General features: G+C 34.5%; 2 protein-coding genes across 7 annotated transcripts in view; one reads left to right on the forward strand and one right to left on the reverse strand.

Moving 5' to 3' along the window:
• LOC149775181 (corrinoid adenosyltransferase MMAB-like) overlaps positions 1-12640 on the reverse strand; it is a 39888-nt gene extending 27248 nt beyond the window's left edge. The window contains exons 1-3 of the mRNA XM_089944428.1: positions 12455-12640; positions 5289-5341; positions 4607-4700 (exon numbers count right to left, since the gene is read on the reverse strand). Coding sequence (XP_089800554.1) covers positions 4607-4700; positions 5289-5341; positions 12455-12528 — 221 coding nt within the window. The 5' untranslated portion in view covers positions 12529-12640. The remainder of the gene's footprint in view (positions 1-4606; positions 4701-5288; positions 5342-12454) is intronic.
• A 25-nt stretch (positions 12641-12665) lies between these two features.
• LOC149775182 (mevalonate kinase-like) overlaps positions 12666-23306 on the forward strand; it is a 32311-nt gene continuing 21670 nt past the window's right edge. Inside the window, exons 1-5 of one of the 6 annotated variants that reach the window (XM_089944424.1) lie at positions 12666-12695; positions 16097-16191; positions 17327-17471; positions 20371-20518; positions 20927-21195. In XM_089944424.1, coding sequence (XP_089800550.1) covers positions 16108-16191; positions 17327-17471; positions 20371-20518; positions 20927-21195 — 646 coding nt within the window. In that variant the 5' untranslated portion in view covers positions 12666-12695; positions 16097-16107. Of the gene's footprint in view, positions 12713-12863; positions 13003-16096; positions 16192-17326; positions 17472-20370; positions 20519-20926; positions 21196-23306 lie in introns of those variants that run through there. The other 5 variants (XM_089944425.1, XM_089944421.1, XM_089944422.1 and 2 more) reach the window with 5 other exon arrangements.

Consider the following 23306-nt stretch of genomic DNA (forward strand, 5'->3'; position numbering starts at 1 on the left):
AGTCAATGCTTTGAAGACATGAATAGTGATCTTATTATCATAAACATGCATTTTACCTGTTTAAATGCTTCACAAATAAAATGAATGCATAGAAAAATATGTTGGCCAGGAGATTGTGGAAAATAACAAAGAGTCCCTTCATGGGACTAATACTCTACTGGCCTTAAAAGAATTTCCAGGAATCCAAGACAAGACCATTTCATCTTTTTAACTGCTGCAAAGCGAAACCATCTCTGATATTCTTGAATGATAAGAGCTTCAAAATCGGCTGTTGTGGCACCATACTGAATGTAAGATTGGCACCATACTGAATGTAAGATTGGTACCATACTGAATGTAAGATTGGCATGATTTTTATCGAGGACCAACTAGATATCATCAAAAGCATTTTGGCACAAACAATGAGTCCATGTGATTATCCATTCAGGTGGAATAGCAAATAACAAGATTTTCATAATGGCCATTGTGGCAGCCATATTTTATGTATAATTGGCACCAGTTTTACTTACAATCAACTATGTATCATTGTAAAAGTTTTGGTAACAACCACATGTCAATGTGGCAGTCCATTCATGAGGAGTAGCGGAAACATGACTTTCAATATAGCTTCCATTATGGACATCAAGGAGGTCAGATAAGCACCATTTTAATTTACAGCCAAACATATTTCATAAATATTTTATGGTAAAAACCTCAGTTTGGTATGACTATCCATTTAGGAGGAATAGCAATAATATTTTCAAGATGGCTGCCATGATGGCCATATTAAATATCAGTTCTGAACCATTTTCATTTAGAACAAACTAGACACCATGAGAAGTCTTTTAGTCAAATCCCCATGCTGATATGGGCAGCCATCTCGGAGGAATAGCTTTAGCAAGTAGTTTAAAGGAGACCAGAAAACAATGGAAATACAGAATAATAATAAAAGTACTATAGCAGAAAACCTTATTCTGAAGTATCATCTGTGACTGTAATGCCAATATTAAATGCCTATCTTCTAGGAGCTGAATTTCCGTGACCTCGTATGCAAAATTTCCGCGCCTATTCGGTTACTTTCGGGATGTGACAACATAGTAGCGACTCCAGCAGCCCAAGTTGGAGTTGCCAGAGTAAAAGACAATACCATTTTGCGTTGCTTACGGGTGTAATAGAACATTAAGAAAAGCCTGTGGACAACGTTTTTTTTTCTTTTCCGAAAGATAAAGGCATAATGAAAGAATGGATACATTATTACAAACGAGTCAATTTCAAAGCAACACCATACAGCACTATGTGCTCGTTACATTTCTCAAAGGACTGTTACGAGAGGGATTCTGAAAAAATGGCAGCTCAAGGATACGCAAATGCTAGGCCTAGACTAAAAGTTGGCGCTGTTACAGACATAACGTTGAATATTTTAAATCCTGGGAAAAGTGAAAATTGACAGACATAATGTAATAATCGGGACTTCGCTGTGAAAAATTTAGAAATATTACAAGATCGGGATGTAGATGAGGAAATACCCCCAAAATCGGGAGGTTTTTCTCCCAGCTTGAGAGTTGACAGGTATGAACTGTCCGGGCTTGTGGAATTTCAGTCAGGGCTTGAGTTTATTTAAGTCACCAGCCCGGGGCCTGTACCTAAAAAATTTCTTTTAGCACTGACCAGTACAGTACATAAACTATTATATCAGACTGCAGGTTTGTATTCGAGGACTGGCTAGTATTGCGTCACGGTACCACGTGATCTGTCGTCTCATCAAAACTCGGAAAAACTCGCCAATTTACGGAATCGTGGTATCTTCCATGCAATAAAATCACTACCCACTTACGATATTTAATTTATAAACATGACAGTCGGATTAAAATCTGTAGAGAATTACATATGTAAAAGGAAAATTTTGATTTCTAGTCTCCTTTAAGCTGGTTGTCATTGTGATCATACTGAATGCTAGATAAGCACCACTATAATCTATCAGAGTGTGGACTGATGGATGGACAGATTGATGTAAAAACATAAAGACATACATGGACACCAGTCATAGCTATACCAAGCTTCTGACAACATGGGTTAAACAAAATAATATGGGTCTGACAATATAGGTACTTCACAGTATCTCATTATATGTCCTGCATTCACAAAAACTGCAGAGTCCCTCAAAGGGTCTGATGTTCTACTGTCTGAAAAGAATTTCCAGGTATTAAAAATTAAATCATTTGTTCTTTTTAACTGCTGAGTGTTCGACCATCTCTGATATTTTCGAGGAATAGCATGATCTTCAAATTAGCTGCTGTGGCAGCCTTATTGGATCTAAGATCAACACCAATTTTATTTAGGACCAACTAGACACCATGATAAGACTTTTGGTGAAGAGCCCATGTGAATATGACCATCCACTCAGTAGAAGTAGCAAACACAAAATTTCAAGATGGCCACCATGGTGGCAATATTAGATGTCAGATCAGCACCATTTTGATACGGGATGAACTAAATACCATGAGAAATCTTTAGGTGAAAATCCCATGTGAATATGACCATCCATCTTGGAGGAAAACAAGATTTTCAAAATGGCCACCATGACAGCTAAATTTACAGTCAGATACCACTATTATTTAGATCCAAGTAGATATCATACGAAGTCTGTTGGTGTGTGTGTGTGTGTGTGTGATTTGGATTTTTAACATAGCTTTAACAATTTTTCAGTCATACTGCTATAATGTCTGCATTGTGTCAGTTTATAGTGATTTCTACCACTGGGGCATCATGCTGCAGACATGTAGCATTGTATCACACCCAGTCACATTATCATGGCACCAGGCCGACCAACCCTAACACTGACCTCTTAATGCTGAGCGTCTAACGAAGCACCTGTTAGTATCATTTTTATAAGTCTTTGTTATAACTTGGCTGGGGTTCAAACTCGCAACCTGCCACATCCTAGGCAGATGCTCTAACCACTAGGCCACCAGAGCAGTCTAAGTCTTTTGGTAAAAAGCCCATAACAATATGACTTTACAATGAGAAGGAGTAGCAATAACAAGATTTTCCAGACAGCACCCATGGTGGTCATACTGGATGTCAGATTTGCACCATTTTCATTTACGTCCAACAAGATATCAAAAGAAGCCTTTTGTTGAGAACTCAACGTTGATATGACCACACATTTTCAAGACGGCTATTGTGGTGGCCATACTCGATGCCTAAGCAGCACCATTTTCATTTAGGAACAAACTAGACCATGTGATGAATGCAATAAAGACAAGCTTGTATTATTCCTGTTGATTATCATTACAGCAAAGAGCTAAAAAATTAATGATTGTGTAGACTGTAACATATTTTCCATTAATAGGACTGATAATCATTTAACTGGTATACAAAAACCTGAACCTGTACACTTGTTATATTACAATTCAACATATTTTCCATTAATAGGACTGATAATCATTTAACTGGTAAACAAAACCTGAACCTGTACACTTGTTATATTACAATACTGAAAGTAAATATGGAGACACCTGTTGGACTTTTAAATACAAAGGACCAGAGACGAGTTTATTGCTGAATGACTTCTTTTATTCCAATGCAATTTCAATATCAAATCACAACATAATGACTTCTTTTATTCCAACGCAATTTCAATATCAAATCACAACATAATGACTACTTTTATTCCAGTGCAATTTCAATATCAAATCACAACATAATGACTTCTTTTATTCCAATGCAATTTCAATATCAAATCACAACATAATGACTTCTTTTATTCCAATGCAATTTCAATATCAAATCACAACATAATGAAGAAATAACTCTTAAGTGTTCTGTGGAGATTTCAGCTTGAGGTTTTCTCTTCTCACAAAGATCTGAGGAGTCACACATACACACAAACATGTGAATACAAAAAGGTCAAAAATCATTAACATTTCACTTGCCATAAATACAGATCATGAATTCTTAAAAATAAAAAGGCTTCATCTAAAGTGATACACCTTACTATGGTTGCCCAGAGGCAGTCATTGATTTTTAAAATTGTTCTACCAATGAAACTCAATCTGCAACTGTATTAAAACCACCACTATCATAAGCAGCCACCTCTGTGAAGTGAAAAAAATGGTCTATTGAGAAAAGTGAATGCTTAGGAATATTTTGTTTCTTTAATAATTTAGTTTAATTTAGGGACCTTGAAACCATCTGTTTAAAACAGGTGATTGTGTAATACGTAAAGGTAGGTATGGCTGTGTAATTTGAAATCTGAAAGGTTAAACAAGAATTTGGCAGATTGCTATGTCTCACTGGCATTGCTATGGCATAATCCAAAAAACCCGCTTAGTCACTACAACAATGAAACTAGATCACTATGACCATAACAGCAGGTCAGTGAGGTAATCAATATTCCTCAGAAAAATATGCCTACCAATTTTCATGATCTTATGCACAACTGTAACTAAGGAACAAAGCTAGATGAAAAACTTAACATAACCACAGGTGCATGAAAAGTCAGTCACTATGACCTACATTTGTCTATGGTGAGTAAAACCTTCCAAAATGAACACACTCATTAAGTTTTATGGCCATACATACAAAGGTGTCAGAGAAACAGAAATGCAAAACCTTAATAACAAACCCAATGGCTGATGACAATTCATCTGTTGTACCCAGAGCCTCAAAAATGTTATCATCTTTTACTCGTCTCTCTCCAGTAAATGTTGCAGATGTTCCTTGAAAGAAAAGGATATATAAGATATTACGTTCTCAATTCTTTTTCCTAATATAAGCCTTACTGATTCACCCAATAAACCCATATATTTTAGAAGTATGAAAAAGCTGCTTTCTCTAAAATGCAAAAGTCCAATATTATTGCTAATTCTCTATAATGCTTAATGTACCGGTTCTCCTGGTTTTGTGACTGCTACAAATCACAAATTAAGACCCAATTAAAAAGATCAATACATTAAGAAAAACTAGTTCTCCTGATCCATAAAGTACCACATTATTATTTTAAAAACACAACACATATACACACAAAAGATGCACTTTGAAATAAATGAATCCTCAGTAACTGTTATTTTATCTACCATCGCATAAACTGTATTTAATTTTAATAGAGATAGTATAGTCCCTGTGTTATGTGACAAACAACAAGATATGTAATGAATGAGATGCCATAGTTTTTTTTCTACCAATGTACCATTCCATTAAAAGTCCTCAAAAGCAGGTAAATTGAGTAACTTTTTTTAAAGTGTCGTATGCTTGTCTTTGAAATCATAATTTCTTGTTTCAGTTTTTTTAGTTTATAATATTTATACCTTTATCTCCTGTTTTGGTGTATATCTTTGGAAAAGACATTCTACATATGGACCTGAAAAAAAGATAAATAATAAGTTTTGAAATAAGGAGATTTGAGACGGTATAAATCATAACATTTAGGCAACAATGAACGTTCATGAATTCAGTAATATTTGCATACTTGTGACAAAAACAAAATGTTGCCATTAGCTCAATGACACTCTTTTCAAATGTAGCTCTCTTACATTGTGCATATGAAATTTATAAAAATGTTTATAAAATCTGATAAAACTTTTGCAAATTTGATTGTCTTGCTAAATCTGTAAACATTTTAAACAGGTGAAAATTGCGTGATTTACATTACCGTCTCTTATGGTATATCCTTTTGTATTATAAATGTTAATGCATCTCTATCAACTGCCATTGCTTTATACTGCTGTACCCATATTATAAATGTTAATGCAACTCTATCAATCGCCATCGCTATATACTGTTGTACCCATTGTAGGAGTTTTTTGGCACCTGAGTAGATTTGTGAAAAAAAGAAAGAGTGAAAGAGGAGACAGTGAAGTGGGAACAAAAATGAATGGCTAATCAAGCTAAAAAAAAATTAAAAAAAGATTAAGTATGTTAAAACAAAGTAGAGAATCTTTTGGGATTGTGACACAGAAGGTTGCAGAATGCCAATCTAAACTTAACAACCAGGTCAGTCAGCAGCACAAATTTATTTCAGAGCAAGCATTCCACTGCATAATATGTTCCTAAAAAAGATTTATAAGAGCCATTTTAATAGCTCTTAGAAGGGTGTTTGGTACCATTAAAATAGCCCTTAGAAGGGTGTTTGGTACCATTAAAATAGCCCTTAGAAGGGTGTTCAGTACCATTAAAATAGCCCTTAGAAGGGTGTTTGGTACCATTATAATAGCCCTTACAAGGGTGTTTGATATCATTTTTATAGCCCTTACAAGGGTGTTTGGTACCATTATATTATCCCTTAGAAGAGTGTTTGGTACCATTTTAATAGTCCTTAGAAGGGTGTTTGGTACCATTAAAATAGCCCTTAGAAGAGTGTTTGGTACCATTTTAATAGCCCTAGGAAAAGTGTTTGGTAACATTATAATAGCCCTTAGAAGAATGTTTGGTACCATTATAATAGCCCTTAGAAGAGTGTTTGGTACCATTATAATAGCCCTTAGAAGAACGTTTGGTACCATTAAAATAGCCCTTAGAAGAGTGTTTAGTACCATTATAATAGCCGATAGAAGAGTGTTTGGTACCATTATAATAGCCCATAGAAGAGTGTTTGGTACCATTATAATAGCCCTAAGAAGGGTGTTTGGTACCATTAAAATAGCCCTTAGAAGGGTGTTTGGTACCATTAAAATAGCCCTTAGAAGAGTGTTTGGTACCATTATAATAGCCCTTACAAGGGTGTTTGGTACCATTAAAATAGCCCTTAGAAGAGTGTTTGGTACCATTATAATAGCCCTTAGAAGGGTGTTTGGTACTATTAAAAGATCCCATAGAAGAGTGTTTGGTAACATTATAATAGCCCTTACAAGTGTTTGATACCATTTTAACAGCCCTTACAAGGGTGTTTGGTACCATTATAATAGCCCTTAGAAGGGTGTTTGATATCATTTTAATAGCCCTTACAAGGGTGTTTGGTACCATTATATTATCCCTTAGAAGAGTGTTTGGTACCATTAAAATAGCCCTTAAAAGAGTGTTTGGTACCATTTTAATAGCCCTAGGAAAAGTGTTTGGTACCATTATGATAGCCCTTAGAAGAATGTTTGATACCATTATAATAGCCCTTAGAAGAGTGTTTGGTACCATTTTAATAGCCCTTAGAAGGGTGTTTGGTATCATTAAAATAGCCCTTAGAAGAGTGTTTGGTACCATTATAATAGGCAATTGAAGAGTGTTTGGTACCATTATAAAAGCCCATAGAAGAGTGTTTGGTACCATTATAATAGCCCATTGAAGAGTGTTTGGTACCATTATAATAGCCCATAGAAGAGTGTTTGGTACCATTATAATAGCCATTACAAGGGTGTTTGTTACCATTAAAATAGCCCTTACAATGGTGTTTGGTACCATTATAATAGCTCTTAGAAGGGTGTTTGGTACCATTATAATAGCTCTTAGAAGGGTGTTTGGTACCATTATAATAGCAATTACAAGGGTGTTTGGTACCATTATAATTGCTCATAGATGGGTGTTTGGTACCATTAAAATAGCCCTTAGAAGGGTGTTTGGTACCATTAAAATAGCCCTTACAAGGGTGTTTGGTACCATTATTTTGGTACCATTAAAATAGCCCTTACAAGGGTGTTTGGTGCCATTATAATAGCCCTTACAAGGGTGTTTGGTACCATTATAATAGCTCTTAGAAGGGTGTTTGGTATCATTAAAATAGCCCTTACAAGGGTGTGTGGTACCATTATAATAGCTCTTAGAAGGGTATTTGGTACCATTATAATAGCCCTTACAAGGTGTTTGGTACCATTATAATGGCCCTTACAAAGGTGTTTGGTACCATTATAATAGCCCTTACAAGGGTGTTTGGTACCATTATAATAGCCCTTACAAGGGTGTTTGGTGCCATTATAATAGCCCTTACAAGGGTGTTTGTTACTATTTTAATAGCCCTTACAAGGGTGTTTGGTACCATTATAATAGCCCTTACAAGGGTGTTTGGTGCCATTATAATAGCCCTTAGAAGAGTGTTTGTTACTATTTTAATAGCCCTTACAAGGTTGTTTGGTACCATTATAACAGCCCTTAGAAGGGTGTTTGTTACCATTTTAATAGCCCTTACAAGGGTGTTTGGTACCGTTATAATAGCACTTACGTGGGTGTTTGGTACCGTTATAATAGCCCTTAGAAGAGTGTTTGGTATCATTTTAATAGCCCTTAGAAGGGTGTTTGGTACCATTATAATAGCCCTTACAAGGGTGTTTGGTGCCATTAAAATAGCCCTTAGAAGAGTGTTTGGTACCATTATAATAGCCCTTAGAAGAGTGATTGGTACCATTATAATAGCTCTTAGAAGAGTGTTTGGTACCATTAAAATAGCCCTTAGAAGAGTGTTTGGTACCATTATAATAGCCCTTAGAAGGGTGTTTGGTACCATTATAATAGCCCTAGGAATAGCGTTTGGTCCTATTATAATAGCCCTTAGATTAGTATTTGGTACCATTATAATTTGGATATTTCCATAACTGCTCAAAAATCAAATACATGTGACATCAGGGTTGGGAGTCCACTATTGCATGACCATGGTTCAATGCATGAGAATGCAATATGCAATTGCCAAGGATTAAAACTAAACATAATGAATAAAATAAGTTTCACCGGAATAATAGTTGGTCCCAATACTAAATGGTGCCATAAAACAAACATAATTTTACACAAATACTGCTGAGATAAAATTTTGACCAACATGAATTCTGCAAGCAAGGTAAACAAAATAATATGACAACGTCCAATAGGCTACCAATTTGCACTGATGGGCACCATGTCAAAATGCAACATGTGGAAAAATCATTGTGAAAACTTACTAAATAGTGTTAAAATCTAACTGAATAAGAAGTGTGTTCTTTCAGCACTGAATACCCCTTCAGCTGGTATTGAAGTAATCACACTATCTGAGATTCAAAGTGCAGTAACAAGACAAAAATGAGATCCAATGTGCAATAACAAGACAAAACGAGATCCAATGTACAATAACAAGACAAAACTGAGATCCAATGTGCAGAAACAAGACAAAAACGAGACTCAATGTGCAATAACAAGACAAAAATGAGATCCAATGTGCAATAACAAGACAAAAACGAGATCCAATGTGCAATAACAAGACAAAAACGAGATCCAATGTGCAATAACAAGACTAAAACGAGATCCAATGTGCAATAACAAGACAAAAACGAGATCCAATGTGCAATAACAAGACAAAAACGAGATCCAATGTGCAATAACAAGACAAAAACGAGATCCAATGTGCAATAACAAGACAAAACGAGATCCAATGTGCAATAACAAGACTAAAACGAGATCCAATATGCAATAACAAGACAAAAACAAGGACACATGTAAATGTCCAGGATGACATTTTTTTCATATGTAGAACATTTTTCACTTTCAGATACTAGACATCACGTCCTTCTGATAATTTTATTTAATTGTACATTTCTACATAACGTTGTTCCAGATTATTTCACAAAAGTTACAATAATACTACTACTGAAAAGAAAAATTGGTAACTGGATGGACAAAAAAATCTACAAACCTATAGCTCTTACAACAATTATTTCAAAAATATTTGAATGCATCATACTACAAAGATGTGAAGCCACAATCTCCAATAATTGGTTGGTTTCAAAAGGCATTGACATTCAACAGATTTATGCCTCCATGCCTTCAAAGAAACTGTCAAGCTATTATGTAGAACATAGCAGCCCAGTGTCTGCATGCTTTTTAGATGCTACTAAAGCATTTTATAGGGTCAATCATTGGACATTTTAAAAGTTGCTTGATATTAAAATACCTATCTGCATACTAGTTCATACTTTAGTTAACTGGTATGGCGAACAGTCGTATCATGCGTGCTGGGGAAGTTTAATATCCAGCTCTTTCCATGTGACCAATGGGGTGAGGCAGGGAGGTGTTCTTTCCTTTTTGTTATTCAATATATACCTAGATGAGTTAAATCGTTAACTGGGTCAGTGTCGTATGGGGTTACATCTGCTACCAAATGTGTCATTTCTTAATAATTTCAGTTTTGCTGATGATATGTCATTGATAAGTCCTTCTATTGCGGTTTAAGGAAATTATTAAAGATATGTGAACAATACGCATTAGAGAATGATATCATCCATAATACACAAAAATCGGCATGCATAGTCTTTCAGTCAATTTTGTTCAAATTACCCTCTCCACCCCCTGTACATCTTAACAGCCATGCTCTTACATATGTTAACAGTTATACGTATTTAGGTCATATTCTAAAATTCAATTCATCTGATTATTAAGATATGATGCAATAATAGATTTTTGTGTACTTGAACAAACATGCTTCTACATAAATTCAGGAAATGTTCATTGAATATCAAAATTAGATTGTTCAAATCTTATTGCTGCACAATGTATTGTGCTCCTCTGTGGACAAATTTTAGAGAATGTATGAAAAGAAAACTAGTTATTGGTTATAATAATAGTCTTCATTTTCTATTGGGCCTTCCAAGATGGAACAGCACCTCCAACATGTTTGTATAAAGTATTCAGTTTTGATGAAGTAGGGAGAAAGAATGTGTTCTCAATGAAGATTAAAATATCTAACAGTAAGAACTATATCTTGAAATCTTTGTGGAACTATGACATTCATATTATAAGTAGACGGAACAAATTATTCCTTAAATGTGGGTGGTCCCTTGCATAGTAAAAGATATTCTTAAATCAAAGTTTGTTTTCTTCTTATTATTAAAAACAATTACAAATCATAATAACAGGGTGAGTACCAACATATACACCTAAAACATGTAACTATATGTGTATTTCAGTTTTTGATCATATTTTGGTATTTCTAGTAACCGACTCCAAAATTCCAAAATAACCCCAGAAAAATTCCCAGAATATTATACAGTGAAAAATAGCGACATGTTGAGTTTTTGGGCTTAGTTTGTCTTCCAAGAACACACAGTTGCCATTTAGGGTCAAAATGGACTAATGCCTGATCCATTACTAATTACTACTATCATGTAATACTAATTACTACTATCATGTAAACTAATAAAAATAAATAATACACAAGTATCAAATCTATACTTTTTATATTAAATATCTATGAATACTGTGCAGTAACATATCATTGTGCAAAACCTCACATCCATACATAAGTGATCATGTAATTAACTGATATACGCTATGACTTTTTTCTATGTAAAAGGAACAAAGGAAATAACACTGAAGTTACTGAATGTGAGAAGCTCCAATCATGCAAGTTACTAATCATGAAAAAAAAACATTTGAAGTAAAGTGAATCAATAATACTTTTGTTATAACATAAAAAACAACATGAATTAGTGTAAACCACATGTGGCTTGTGCATACCAACTTTGCCTTGGTAATGCCCTAATTAAGCAACAATGATTCCACTAATGATGGATAAATATTTTCATTTGCAAGGACTATTTACTTGTTTCATGTTTTAGATGCATTCAATATCATTAATACATGTATATACTTAGTTTATTTTTTACTGATAACACTTTTGCTTTAAATATACATCAGCTCTGTTATGTTTATTGTAGGTACCATTATAGCATTTTGGTTGTAATGAAGGTCAAGTCAAGATTGGAAGAGATTTAAGGGGTTATTAAAATATTGGGACAAATAGAAAAGAAAAGGTGTAATTTAATTTTACTATTCACTGTCTAACTAACATTATCATAAAAGAAAAAGAAAATGTTAACACAATTTCAGATTTACAAATATTAATAATAACAACAGTAAGTGATAATACAGGAATATTAAATTCTCCTTAATCTAATATCATAGTAATATATCTCAAATAACTTGCAGTCGCATGTCCAAATTAATAAATATTCCAGAATAATTAATATTCAGGTTGTGACAATTAATCCAAAATATAATCCATTATTTCTCACTGACTTTTTATTCCAATTTTCACACGACTTGAATCATTCGTAAAATAGTAAATCCAACTGCATTCTTCAATGACAAATCACAGAACTTTCTCTAGTCCTGCAATGTAAGACATAGCACATATTTTTGTTTTAGTGCCCTGACGCCCAAAATATAAATATCAGCGTCGAGGTCTTACATGTAGGACTAAACTCTCTCTCTCTCACACACACACACACACTGGTTATCATGTTAACTGCTTAAACTGGATATAAGAATCAGTTGCTTTATTTAATAAAATTTCAGAGAACAGATTCAAATGGAGAAAATGTGTTCTTTTTGCTGCTCACTGGAATCATATTTCCTGTTATTAGAATTAACAAAAAAAATTGAATACTATCTTTTAAACAAAGAAAGCCACAGGAGATACTGGCTTCATACTGATATCTGATATAAAAAGTTTATCAATAATCATCCCGGTATGTTTATAAAACACAAATTTCAGGGGAGGCGTCTAATCAGAGTATTGAAAACTCACGTTGATATGTTAGCGGTTGGGAAGGCAAGTTTTCTACCGTGGAAAATTCCTACTTTAAGTATTGCCTTCAACATTACTGTCGATCAATAAAATGAACTAAACAAAAAGTTTTTCCGTATCAACTCTGTCTATTCCCATCTGTTATTTTCGGGAAGAAAAAAAAAAGTATTTGAACACCTTTTCCGTGAAGAGCTATTATTGACGGTGTTGTGGTAAAGGTTTTCTTTTTATCCGAAAATAAGTGAGCTCATTAGTTTGGTATATATAGTACATTTGTTAAAATTAAACAAACAATATAATAATTACATAAAAAAATTTCGACCTACTTCAGCGATTAATTTAATTTTTATGCCATTTTTGATGAAAATAATTCTTTTATGACATAAATATTTGGGTTGCCGGACAGGATGAATATCCGCCACCGGCCTCCAGCCATGTCGTCCAAATAGGCGGAGATCAACTTGTTGATCTAAGGCCAAGGCTAATCGCACTGCCGCTGTGTATATAATTTAAGTAAAGCTATTGGTACAGCCTGATCTGCAAAATATGTTTGTTTTTGCAACTGATCACCTTTTTAATTTTTTTCGTATTTACAAGTCATTGTTCTTTAAAAATATCCGAACAGATGTACTACCTCCGGTAGAAATATAATTTTTGAATAAATATTGAGTGAATATTGTAGGTCACCCATTCGATTGACATTTTCTGTTATTCACCCGGAGCAAACAAACTTTCCTTTTAATTTTTGGCCAGCTAAAGTGTTATAAGAGTGTGAAAGTCGCTTATTACATAATGTCATCTGTTGGGAACATTTGCACAGTAATTTGCTATCTTGAATTAAGAGTAAATCGGAGTCGCATAATTCTTTCTTAATTCAAGATAACAAATCATATGCTTAAAATTAAAAACTAAAACATGCACAGAAAGTGTAAAGCGGATTTGATGTTGCATCTTTTGCATAACAAGTCTACATGTTTTCACTGGACTAATTGATATTAGAAGATATGATTTCTTTGATTATATCATGGCTGTCAATTGAAAACTAAATTCTGACCTCTTAAAGTAAAAATTGAATTATCAGATTTTGTTCTCTTTGGGAAAAACTAATTCTAAGACTATTCAGCTCTAATTGTTTGCACTTCATATCATAATTTCTATAATCCAGATGTGAGACTCCAGTTGAAATGCATATTTTTCACTGAGTTACAACAAAATACTTTTTTACTTGTCCCTAATACATTGACTGGTCATTTTGTGGATAGTTTTTCCTATTGTAAGCACTCAGCAGCTGTGTGAATAGTCTTTCCAAACATTGGTCCACACTCGCCATACAAATAGACACTTTCTGAATATTTATATGTATATTTTACCTCGTCATGCATGAATCTGAATATACATGTATAGTATAAATATTGCATACATACATACATATACATATATATATATATATATATATATATATATATATATATATATATATATATATATATATATATATATATTTATATATATGAAAGAATTGATCATGTATTGGTAAACAGATGAAATTGGTAAACAGATGAAATTATTTGCAGTCATGATGAGAGTTTATCAGAGAAAATGACCAAATCTTGCAGCATTAGTGCTTTTATTGCCAGACTTAGTTCTAATATTTATGGTGGCCATTCGTCTGGTTTTATACCAGACAGTCTTATTTTCAGCTGGTCAGTCCACAGTTATATGTGATCATTTTTGCATGTGTGCAAAGTAGTGTTAGGTATTCTTCACTTTCATCAGTGGCCACCCTACTAATATACATAGCCATGCTGTTTTTATGGCTAAATTACTAGGTAGTTAAAAAAAAGATTTCCATTTAATTCCATTAAACTGTTGGAATCTCAATCACATACATGTACATACATTCTTAACCATGCTGTTTTCACTTTTATCATGGCATGGAGAATATAAAACCACCAATATCACTTTGTTTTGTGTTTGATGAAATCTCTAGTGTTGGCTTTTCTGATTTCTGTTTGACCATTTTCACTCAATCCATCCATCAAAATATACATACATACATGCATCCATCCATCCATCCATCCATCACAATCATTACCAATATTCTTGACATGGATAGCTAGGCAATAGTTGCCATTACTCTTGGCATGGGTAGCTAGGCATTAGTTGAAATTACTCTTGGCATGGGTAGCAAGGCAGTAATTGCATTAGTCTTGCCATGGGTAACTAGGCAGTAATTGCCATTACTCTTAGCATGGATAGCTAGGCAATAGTTGCCATTACTCTTGGCCTGGATAGCAAGGCAATAGTCGCCATTACTCTTGGCATGGATAGCTAGGCAATAATTGCTGTTCTTCTTGGCATGAATAGCAAGGCAATAATTGCCATTACTTTTGGCATGGATGCTAGGCAATAGTTGCCATTACTCTTGGCATGGATAGCTAGGCAATAGTTGCCATTACTCTTGGCATGGATAGCTAGGCAATAGTTGCCATTACTCTTGGCATGGATGGCTAGGCAATAGTTGCCTTTACTCTTGGCATGGATAGCTAGGAAATAGTTGCCATTACTTTTGGCATGGATAGCTAGGAAATAGTTGCCATTACTCTTGGCATGGATAGCTAGGCAATATTTGCTGTTATTCTTGGCATGAATACATGCCATTACTCTTGACATGGATAGCAAGGCAATAGTTGACATTACTCTTGGCATGGATAGCTAGGCAATAGTTGATGTTATTCTTGGCATGAATAGTGAGGAAATAGTTGTCATTACTCTTGACATTGATAGCTAGGCAATAGTTGCCATTTTGGCATGGGTAGCTAGGCAATATTTGCTCTTATTATTGGCATGGATAGCTAGGCAATAGTTGCCATTACTCTTGGCATGGATAGCTAGGCAATAGTTGCCATTACTCTTGGCATGAATAGCTTGGCAGTAATGGGCATTACTCTTGGTATGGATAGCTAGGCAATAATTGCCATTACTCTTGGCATGATTAGGTAGGCAGTAGTTTCTATTAGCCTTGGCAGTGAGAGCTAGACAAATAGTTGACATTACTCTTGGCAAGGAGAGATAGACAAATAGTTGCCATTACTCTCGGCATTGGCAATAGTTTCCATTACTCTTGGCATTGGTAGCTAGGCAATAGTTGCCATTACTCTTGGTATGGATAGCTAGGCAATAATTGCCATCACTCTTGGCATGATTAGGTAGGCAATAGGTGCCATTAGTCTTGGCAAGGAGAGCAAGACAAATAGTTGCCATTACCCTTGGCATGGATAGCTAAGCAATAGTTGCTGTTATTCTTGGCATGAATAGCTAGGCAATAGTAGCCATTACTTTTGGCATGGATAGCTAGGCAATAGTTGCCATTATTCTTGGCATTGATAGCTAGGCAATAGTTGCCTATACTATTGGCACGGATTATATAGTGAAGGACCACTGTACATGCCCATTACCATATTTACTTATTTTCAACATAGGCACCTGGTATCAGACTTTTGATTAGTTGTGGGCATTGAGAATTCTGAAATGTGCTCCAGTTACAAAATCGGCAGCAGCAGTAGTTAGTATTGTTTTCATATTGAAAAGTGAAGCTTATTCCAGGTTGATTGGGTTTTTGTTTGTTTGTCTTTTGTTTAGATAACTTTTAGATGGATTCAGAATGGAAGAGAATTATCATCTCAGCCCCAGGAAAGGTTATTCTCCATGGCGAACATGCTGTTGTCTACAAAGAGGTATTACATGTTTCCATATAGGACATTTTTTTATTAAAGCTTCAACTGTTTGGATCAGGAATAAAGTTAATAACTGATAAATATGTCCTAATAATATCACTTGAATTATAACTTTTACCCTTAAACTGCAATGATAACCCTCCTGAAAATGGTCAGCATCACAGATGTTTTATAGTATTTACATCATTTTAGCATAGTTCTTAGAGTATTTATACCATTTTAGCATTGTTCTTAGTAAAAGTATTTATGTCAATTTGGCATAGTTCTAAGTGAGAGTATTTATATCATTTTGGCATAGTTCTTTGAGTATTTATACCATTTTGGCATAGTTCTAAGTGAGAATATTTATACCGATTGCTCTGGTGGCCTAGTGGTTAGAGCATCCACCTTGGATGCGGGAGGTTGTGGGTTCGATCCCTGGCCGAGTCCTACCAAAGACTTACAAAAATGGTACTAATAGCTGTCTCGCTTGGCACTCAGCATTGAGAGGTTAGTGTTAGGACTGGTCGGCCTGGGGTGTCAGGATAATGTGACTGGGTGGGACATCATGCTACATGCCTGTGGCATGATGCCCCAGTGCTAGACATTACTATAAACTGTTACGCTGCAGACATTGTAGTGATATGACTGAAAAATTGTTAAAGCTATGTTAAAAATCCATATCACACACACAATTTATACAATTTTGGCATAGTTCTAAGTGAGAGAATGATGCTGAAGAATGATTACTTTATATACTTGCATGTGAGTTAAGTCCAGCTGCAAACAGCATAGCTCTTGATCTGCTGTTACATAATGCACCAGCAGATTAGGGTCTTTGTTGTTGGTGACACTGAGTACTTCCAAAGAAACTATAGAACCTGATCTGCCAGCACCATATGCAACAGCAGATCTGGGTCTTTGCTAGTTGGTTTTGACTTGTAAATACTTGGTGAGCGTTGACAATAATAATAATAATAGTACTGATAATAACCAGGAAGCATCAGCATGATAATAATAATAACAATAATAATAATAATTTGACATGTAGTATGTAGTTTGAAAATATGAACACGAGACTCTGCCAAATAAGGATAATGGTAGCAAAAAAAATTTCCTTCAAAATATTAAATATAATTTTTATGTTCTTTCACAGCCTGCTGTTGCTGCCAGCCTCGACCTAAGAAGCTATCTTTGTGTAGAGAAGAGAAATGATGATAAAGTTAGTGTACATTTTCCAGATGTCAATCTTACAGCATCCTGGAACTTACAAGACCTAAAGAAATTAAGCATTCCTAAATGTAAGAGCAGGGGTAGAAAATGTTACAACCCTCCCTCCCCAAAAAATGGTTGTTCACCAAACAACAAATTGCAAATTCTGGTTGCCCAACAAACTCATCCAGATACTGTGTTAGAAATTCTGTAATGCAGCTTGGAGCTGAAGTGGCTCAGCGATTAGCAAGCTGGATTCAAGACCAAAAGGGTGCAGGTTAGAATCCTGGGATTAGACCAGCCTAGGACAGCTACCATGGCGTGTCCTTGGGCAAGGCAGTTTACTCTGATTGCCTCAGCACTAAATAACCTTCTTGTGTTGCTGTGCCAAAAAGCACCAAACAAACCAAGCCATAACCAAACACAGTTCCAGCAAAGAAGATTAGTCAACAGTAAAAAGCACCAAACAAACCAAGACATAACCATAACACAGTTCCAGCAAAGATGATTAATCAACAGTTAACCAGATTTTTTGGCCAAATCAGTTTATTTACTTCATTTGTCAGGATGTAAAAAATGTAGATTTTAACCATCATCAGAATTTGTAGAAAATTTATGTGACTCGTCAGTTTTCATATGTGTTCGTGGAAGAAATAAGAATTCTAGCATTGATATAAAACAACCAGTTTAAGATTCCATTTTTGGTGAATTCTCACTTGTACTAACTTGAAAAAGTTTGCAAGTGTTTAGTCAGATATTTCTATGTATATTATATAGATGAGTTAGTATTATTTGGAAAGACAGAATTATTATTAGATTCCTTGGGTAATTGTTCTTTCCCAAATCAGTGTCAGAAAGTTAGCATGTTAGTTACAGTCATCTTAAGGTTCATATTTACACTTTGGTCATTAAACCATGTATTTTAGCCATATCACTTTGGTCATTAAACCATGTATTTTGGCCATATGACTTTGGTCATTAAACCATGTATTTTGGCCATATCACTTTGGTAATTAAACCATGTATTTTGGCCATATCACTTTGGTCATTAAACTATGTATTTTGGCCATATCACTTTGGTCATTAAACCATGTATTTTGGCCATATCACTTTGGCAAATGACTTTGGTCATTAAACCATGTATTTTGGCCATATCACTTTGGTCATTAAACTATGTATTTTGGCCATATCACTTTGGTCATTAAACTATGTATTTTGGCCATATCACTTTGGCAAACGACTTTGGTCATTAAACCATGTATTTTGGCCATATCACTTTGGTCATTAAACTATGTATTTTGGTCATATCACTTTGGTCATTAAGCTATGTATTTTGGCCATATCACTTTGGTCATTAAACCATGTATTTTGGCCATATCACTTTGGTCATTAAACTATGTATTTTGGTCATATCACTTTGGTCATTAAACTATGTATTTTGGCCATATCACTTTGGTCATTAAGCTATATATTTTGGCCATATCACTTTGGTCATTAAGCTATGTATTTTGGCCATATCACTTTGGCAAATGACTTTGGTCATTAAACCATGTATTTTGGCCATATCACTTTGGCCATTAAACTATATATTTTGGTCATATCACTTTGGTCATTAAACTATGTATTTTGGCCATATCACTTTGGTCATTAAGCTATGTATTTTGGCCATATCACTTTGGTCATTAAACTATGTGTTTTGGTCATATCACTTTGGTCATTAAACTATGTATTTTGGTCATATCATTTTGGTCATTAAGCTGTGTATTTGGCCATATCACTTTGTTCATTAAGCTATGTATTTTGGCCATATCACTTTGGTCATTAAACTATGTATTTTGGCCATATCACTTTGGTCATTAAACTATGTATTTTGGCCATATCACTTTGGCAAATGACTTTGGTCATTAAACCATGTATTTTGGCCATATCACTTTGGTCATTAAACTATGTATTTTGGCCATATCACTTTGGTCATTAAACTATGTATTTTGGCCATATCACTTTGGTCATTAAGCTATGTATTTTGGCCATATCACTTTGGTCATTAAGCTATGTAATTTGGCCATATGACTTTGGCATTATGACTTTGGTCATTAAACCATATATTTTGGCCATATCACTTTGGTCATAAACTATGTAATTTGGCCATATGACTTTGGCCTTATGACTTTGGTCATTAAACCATGTATTTTAGCCATATCACTTTGGTCATTAAACCATGTATTTTCGCCATATCACTTTGGTCATTAAACTATGTATTTCATCAATATGGCTTTATTTGGTAATTAAGCTATATATTTTGTCTGTATGACTTTGGTCATCAGCTATTTATTTTGGCCATATAACTTTGGTCATTGAGCTATGTATTTTTGCATATGACTTTGGTCAATAAAGTATGTGTTTTGGTCATGATCTATATATTTTGGCCATATGACTTTATTTGATAATTACGTTATGCATTTTGGCCACATGACTTTGGTCATCAACTATGTATTTTGATCATGTGACTTTGATCATGAGCTTTTGGCCATGTGAATTGGTCATCAAACTGTATTTTGGCTATGACTTTAGTCACTAAATTATGTAGTTTGGTCAGTTGACTTTAGTCATTACACTATGTAGTTTGGTCATGTGACTTTGGTCATCAAACTATATCATAAAGCTATTTAGAGTGGTTCACTTTGACCATTAAAATTATACCTGTATCATAAAGTTATTTAGAGTTACTCACTTTGACCAATCAAATTAGTAGATAAATCCACTCTAAAGGCTTTTGCTTTCTTGGCAAGGTTATTGAGAATAATACAGTATGGCTGACTGTCATTGTATGCCAAGTATTTGTATGGAGGTGATTAGCTCCAAAGAAACTTTGGCTAGCAAAGTTGTATTGTTGTCCTATTTCCTCCATTTCACAGATAAGCTCCTACTGACACTCTTCACATTTAGAGTCCATTCTCAAAGCTTGTACAATAAAGTTTCACTATTCAGGTGATCCATTAGAGCCACTACCACCATCAGATGAGCTGCTTTCTTCACTCCAAGAGTTTACTCAACAAAAGAAAGACACAACCGACCCCAAGAACCTGGCCATCCTTGCCTTTCTCTACCTCTACACAGCTATACAAAGCAAGGAGGGGTACTGTATTATTTTCACTTGATATGACTATTTATGTATTGGGATTGTTTAATATCCAAAAATTAAATTCATATGAAGTAGTCATTTTTATATTATGCCATGCAGTGAAAAGATGGTCACATAAAAGGGGCAGCTTTTCTTGAGAGTAACAAAATGGTAAAATTATGCTCTTTGATTTTGGGCATTGCGGCCTCTGATCAAGGAGCAGATTGTCTTCAAGCAGGAGAGGTGCCAACATACATAACACATCAAGTTCAATTAATATCTGTTTCACAAACACCATGAATTGATTTTTGCTACTGAAAGTGCCCTTAATAAATTACAGTCACTATGTTTGCATGTAAAACTGTTCAGTTTCAATATTTTAGGCTATTTTTGTGTCAGTTTGTGATCGTAATTTTTTTTCAGGGAGTTGTCTCCTCTGGATTTTAAGTTGATATCACAACTTCCAGTTGGTGCTGGATTAGGCTCATCAGCAAGTTTGTCTGTCTGTCTTTCTGCTGCTCTTTTGACTGTTCATGGTGTGATAGACCACCCTTGTTATACAGATGGGGACAAAGTATTTATTGGTCAGTGGAGTGCTTCACATCTGGAGATTATCAACAAATTGGCACACCAGGCAGAGAAAATCATGCATGGAAATCCTTCAGGAATAGACAACTCATTAGCTACTTACGGTAATGAAAATGTAGCATTTTTAGTTGATGCCTCTAAAATTATAAGAACAGAAAAGAAAAGCTTTCTTGCAATGAAACAGTTTCTATCAGATCCCAGTTATAAACATATTTAGTGAAGTACCTGTTACAATTCTATGCTTTTAAAATAAGTAACAGAAAAGAATGAAGACAACAAGCTTTGTAAAATTTATCAAATAATTTATTTCCCTAGAATACAAAGTGAAACATTAGAAAAAAAGAACTTACGGTATTGCGAATTAAATCCAAAAATAATCCAAGAATTGGTCATAAATGAAAATCATGCTGCTCAAACAGGCAATATGGCTGCCACAGTGTCCATCATGGAAGTCTTAGTCACTCCCCTTGAACGGATCATCATATCAATATTAGGTTTTCACTAAAAGACGACTTATTATGACTTGTTGATTTTAAATAAAATGGTGCTGACTTGAAAGCCAATTTGGCCATTATTTCAGCCATCTTGAAAATCCTGTTATTGATACTAGTCCCAAGCAGAAAATTATATTGGGTTTTCAGCAGAAGACTTCTTATGATGATGATGTTTGGTCTCCAGTGAAACTTGTGCTGCTCAGACATACAGGATGATACCACAGAGGCTGTTTTGGTAGTCTTATTGTTGCTACTTCTCCTGAATAGAAAATCATATCAAAATAAGGTTTTCTAATGATGTCTATTTACTCCTCAATGAAATTAGTTCTGATCTGACATCCAATATGGCCAACACATTTGTGTAAATCTTGTTATTATTCCTCATAGTGGATGGCAATATCAACATTGGATTTACCAAAAGACTTGTTGTGATGTCTAGTTGGTCCTAAATGAAAATGGTGCCAATCTGAAATCTAGTTTGGACATCACAGGTTCTATATTACAAATCTTGCCTTTATTGCTCCTTCTAAATGAAAAGTCATATTGACATGGAGTTTCCATGAGAAGGCTTTATTAATACTCTGCCTTCATTCCGTTTATATTAATTCTTTGTTTGTTTTACATTCAGTGTTAATTTCACTAGTATACTAAAAGGATGTTTCCAGGTCTGAAACAAGTGATGCCATATTAACAACATCATGATGTAAGGATTAGATCATTTTAAGCTACATTATGCATTTATTTTGCAAAAGCAAACTACATGAATAATTTGTTTCTATAATCTGCTTGCCTTTGAAGATGTAAGTCCTACGAGAATAACAAAGGTTCAGGATAGTACTGTAAAGGAAAATGATGCAGAGTCAGATTATGCAATATCTGCAAAGTCAGATTATGTAATATCTGCAAAGTCAGATTATGTAATATCTGAAATGTCAGAGTATGCAGTATCTGCAGAGTCAGATTATGCAGTATCTGCAAAGTCAGATTATGTAATATCTGCAAAGTCAGATTATGTAATATCTGCAAAGCCAGATTATGCAGTATCTGCAAAGTCAGATTATGTAATATCTGCAGTCAGATTATGCAATATCTGCAAAGTCAGATTATGCAATATCTGCAAAGTCAGATTATGTAATATCTGCAAAGTCAGAGTATGCAGTATCTGCAGAGTCAGACTATGCAGTATTCGCAAAGTCAGATTATGTAATATCTGCAAAGTCAGATTATGTAATATCTGCAAAGCCAGATTATGCAGTATCTGCAAAGTCAGATTATGTAATATCTGCAGTCAGATTATGCAATATCTGCAAAGTCAGATTATGCAATATCTGCAAAGTCAGATTATGTAATATCTGCAAAGTCAGAGTATGCAGTATCTGCAGAGTCAGATTATGCAGTATCTGCAAAGTCAGATTATGTAATATCTGCAAAGTCAGAGTATGCAGTATCTACAGAGTCAGATTATGCAGTATCTGCAAAGTCAGATTATGTAATATCTGCAAAGTCAGATTATGTAATATCTGCAGTCAGAGTATGCAGTATCTACAGAGTCAGATTATGCAGTATCTGCAAAGTCAGATTATGTAATATCTGCAGTCAGATTATGCAATATCTGCAAAGTCAGATTATGTAATATCTGCAAAGTCAGATTATGTAATATCTGAAATGTCAGAGTATGCAGTATCTGCAGAGTCAGATTATGCAGTATCTGCAAAGTCAGA

The sequence above is a fragment of the Sinohyriopsis cumingii genome, chromosome 19 (genome assembly GCF_028554795.1).
Source record: "Sinohyriopsis cumingii isolate HCF-2022 chromosome 19, ASM2855479v2, whole genome shotgun sequence".
NCBI classification, from domain to species: domain Eukaryota; kingdom Metazoa; phylum Mollusca; class Bivalvia; order Unionida; family Unionidae; genus Sinohyriopsis; species Sinohyriopsis cumingii.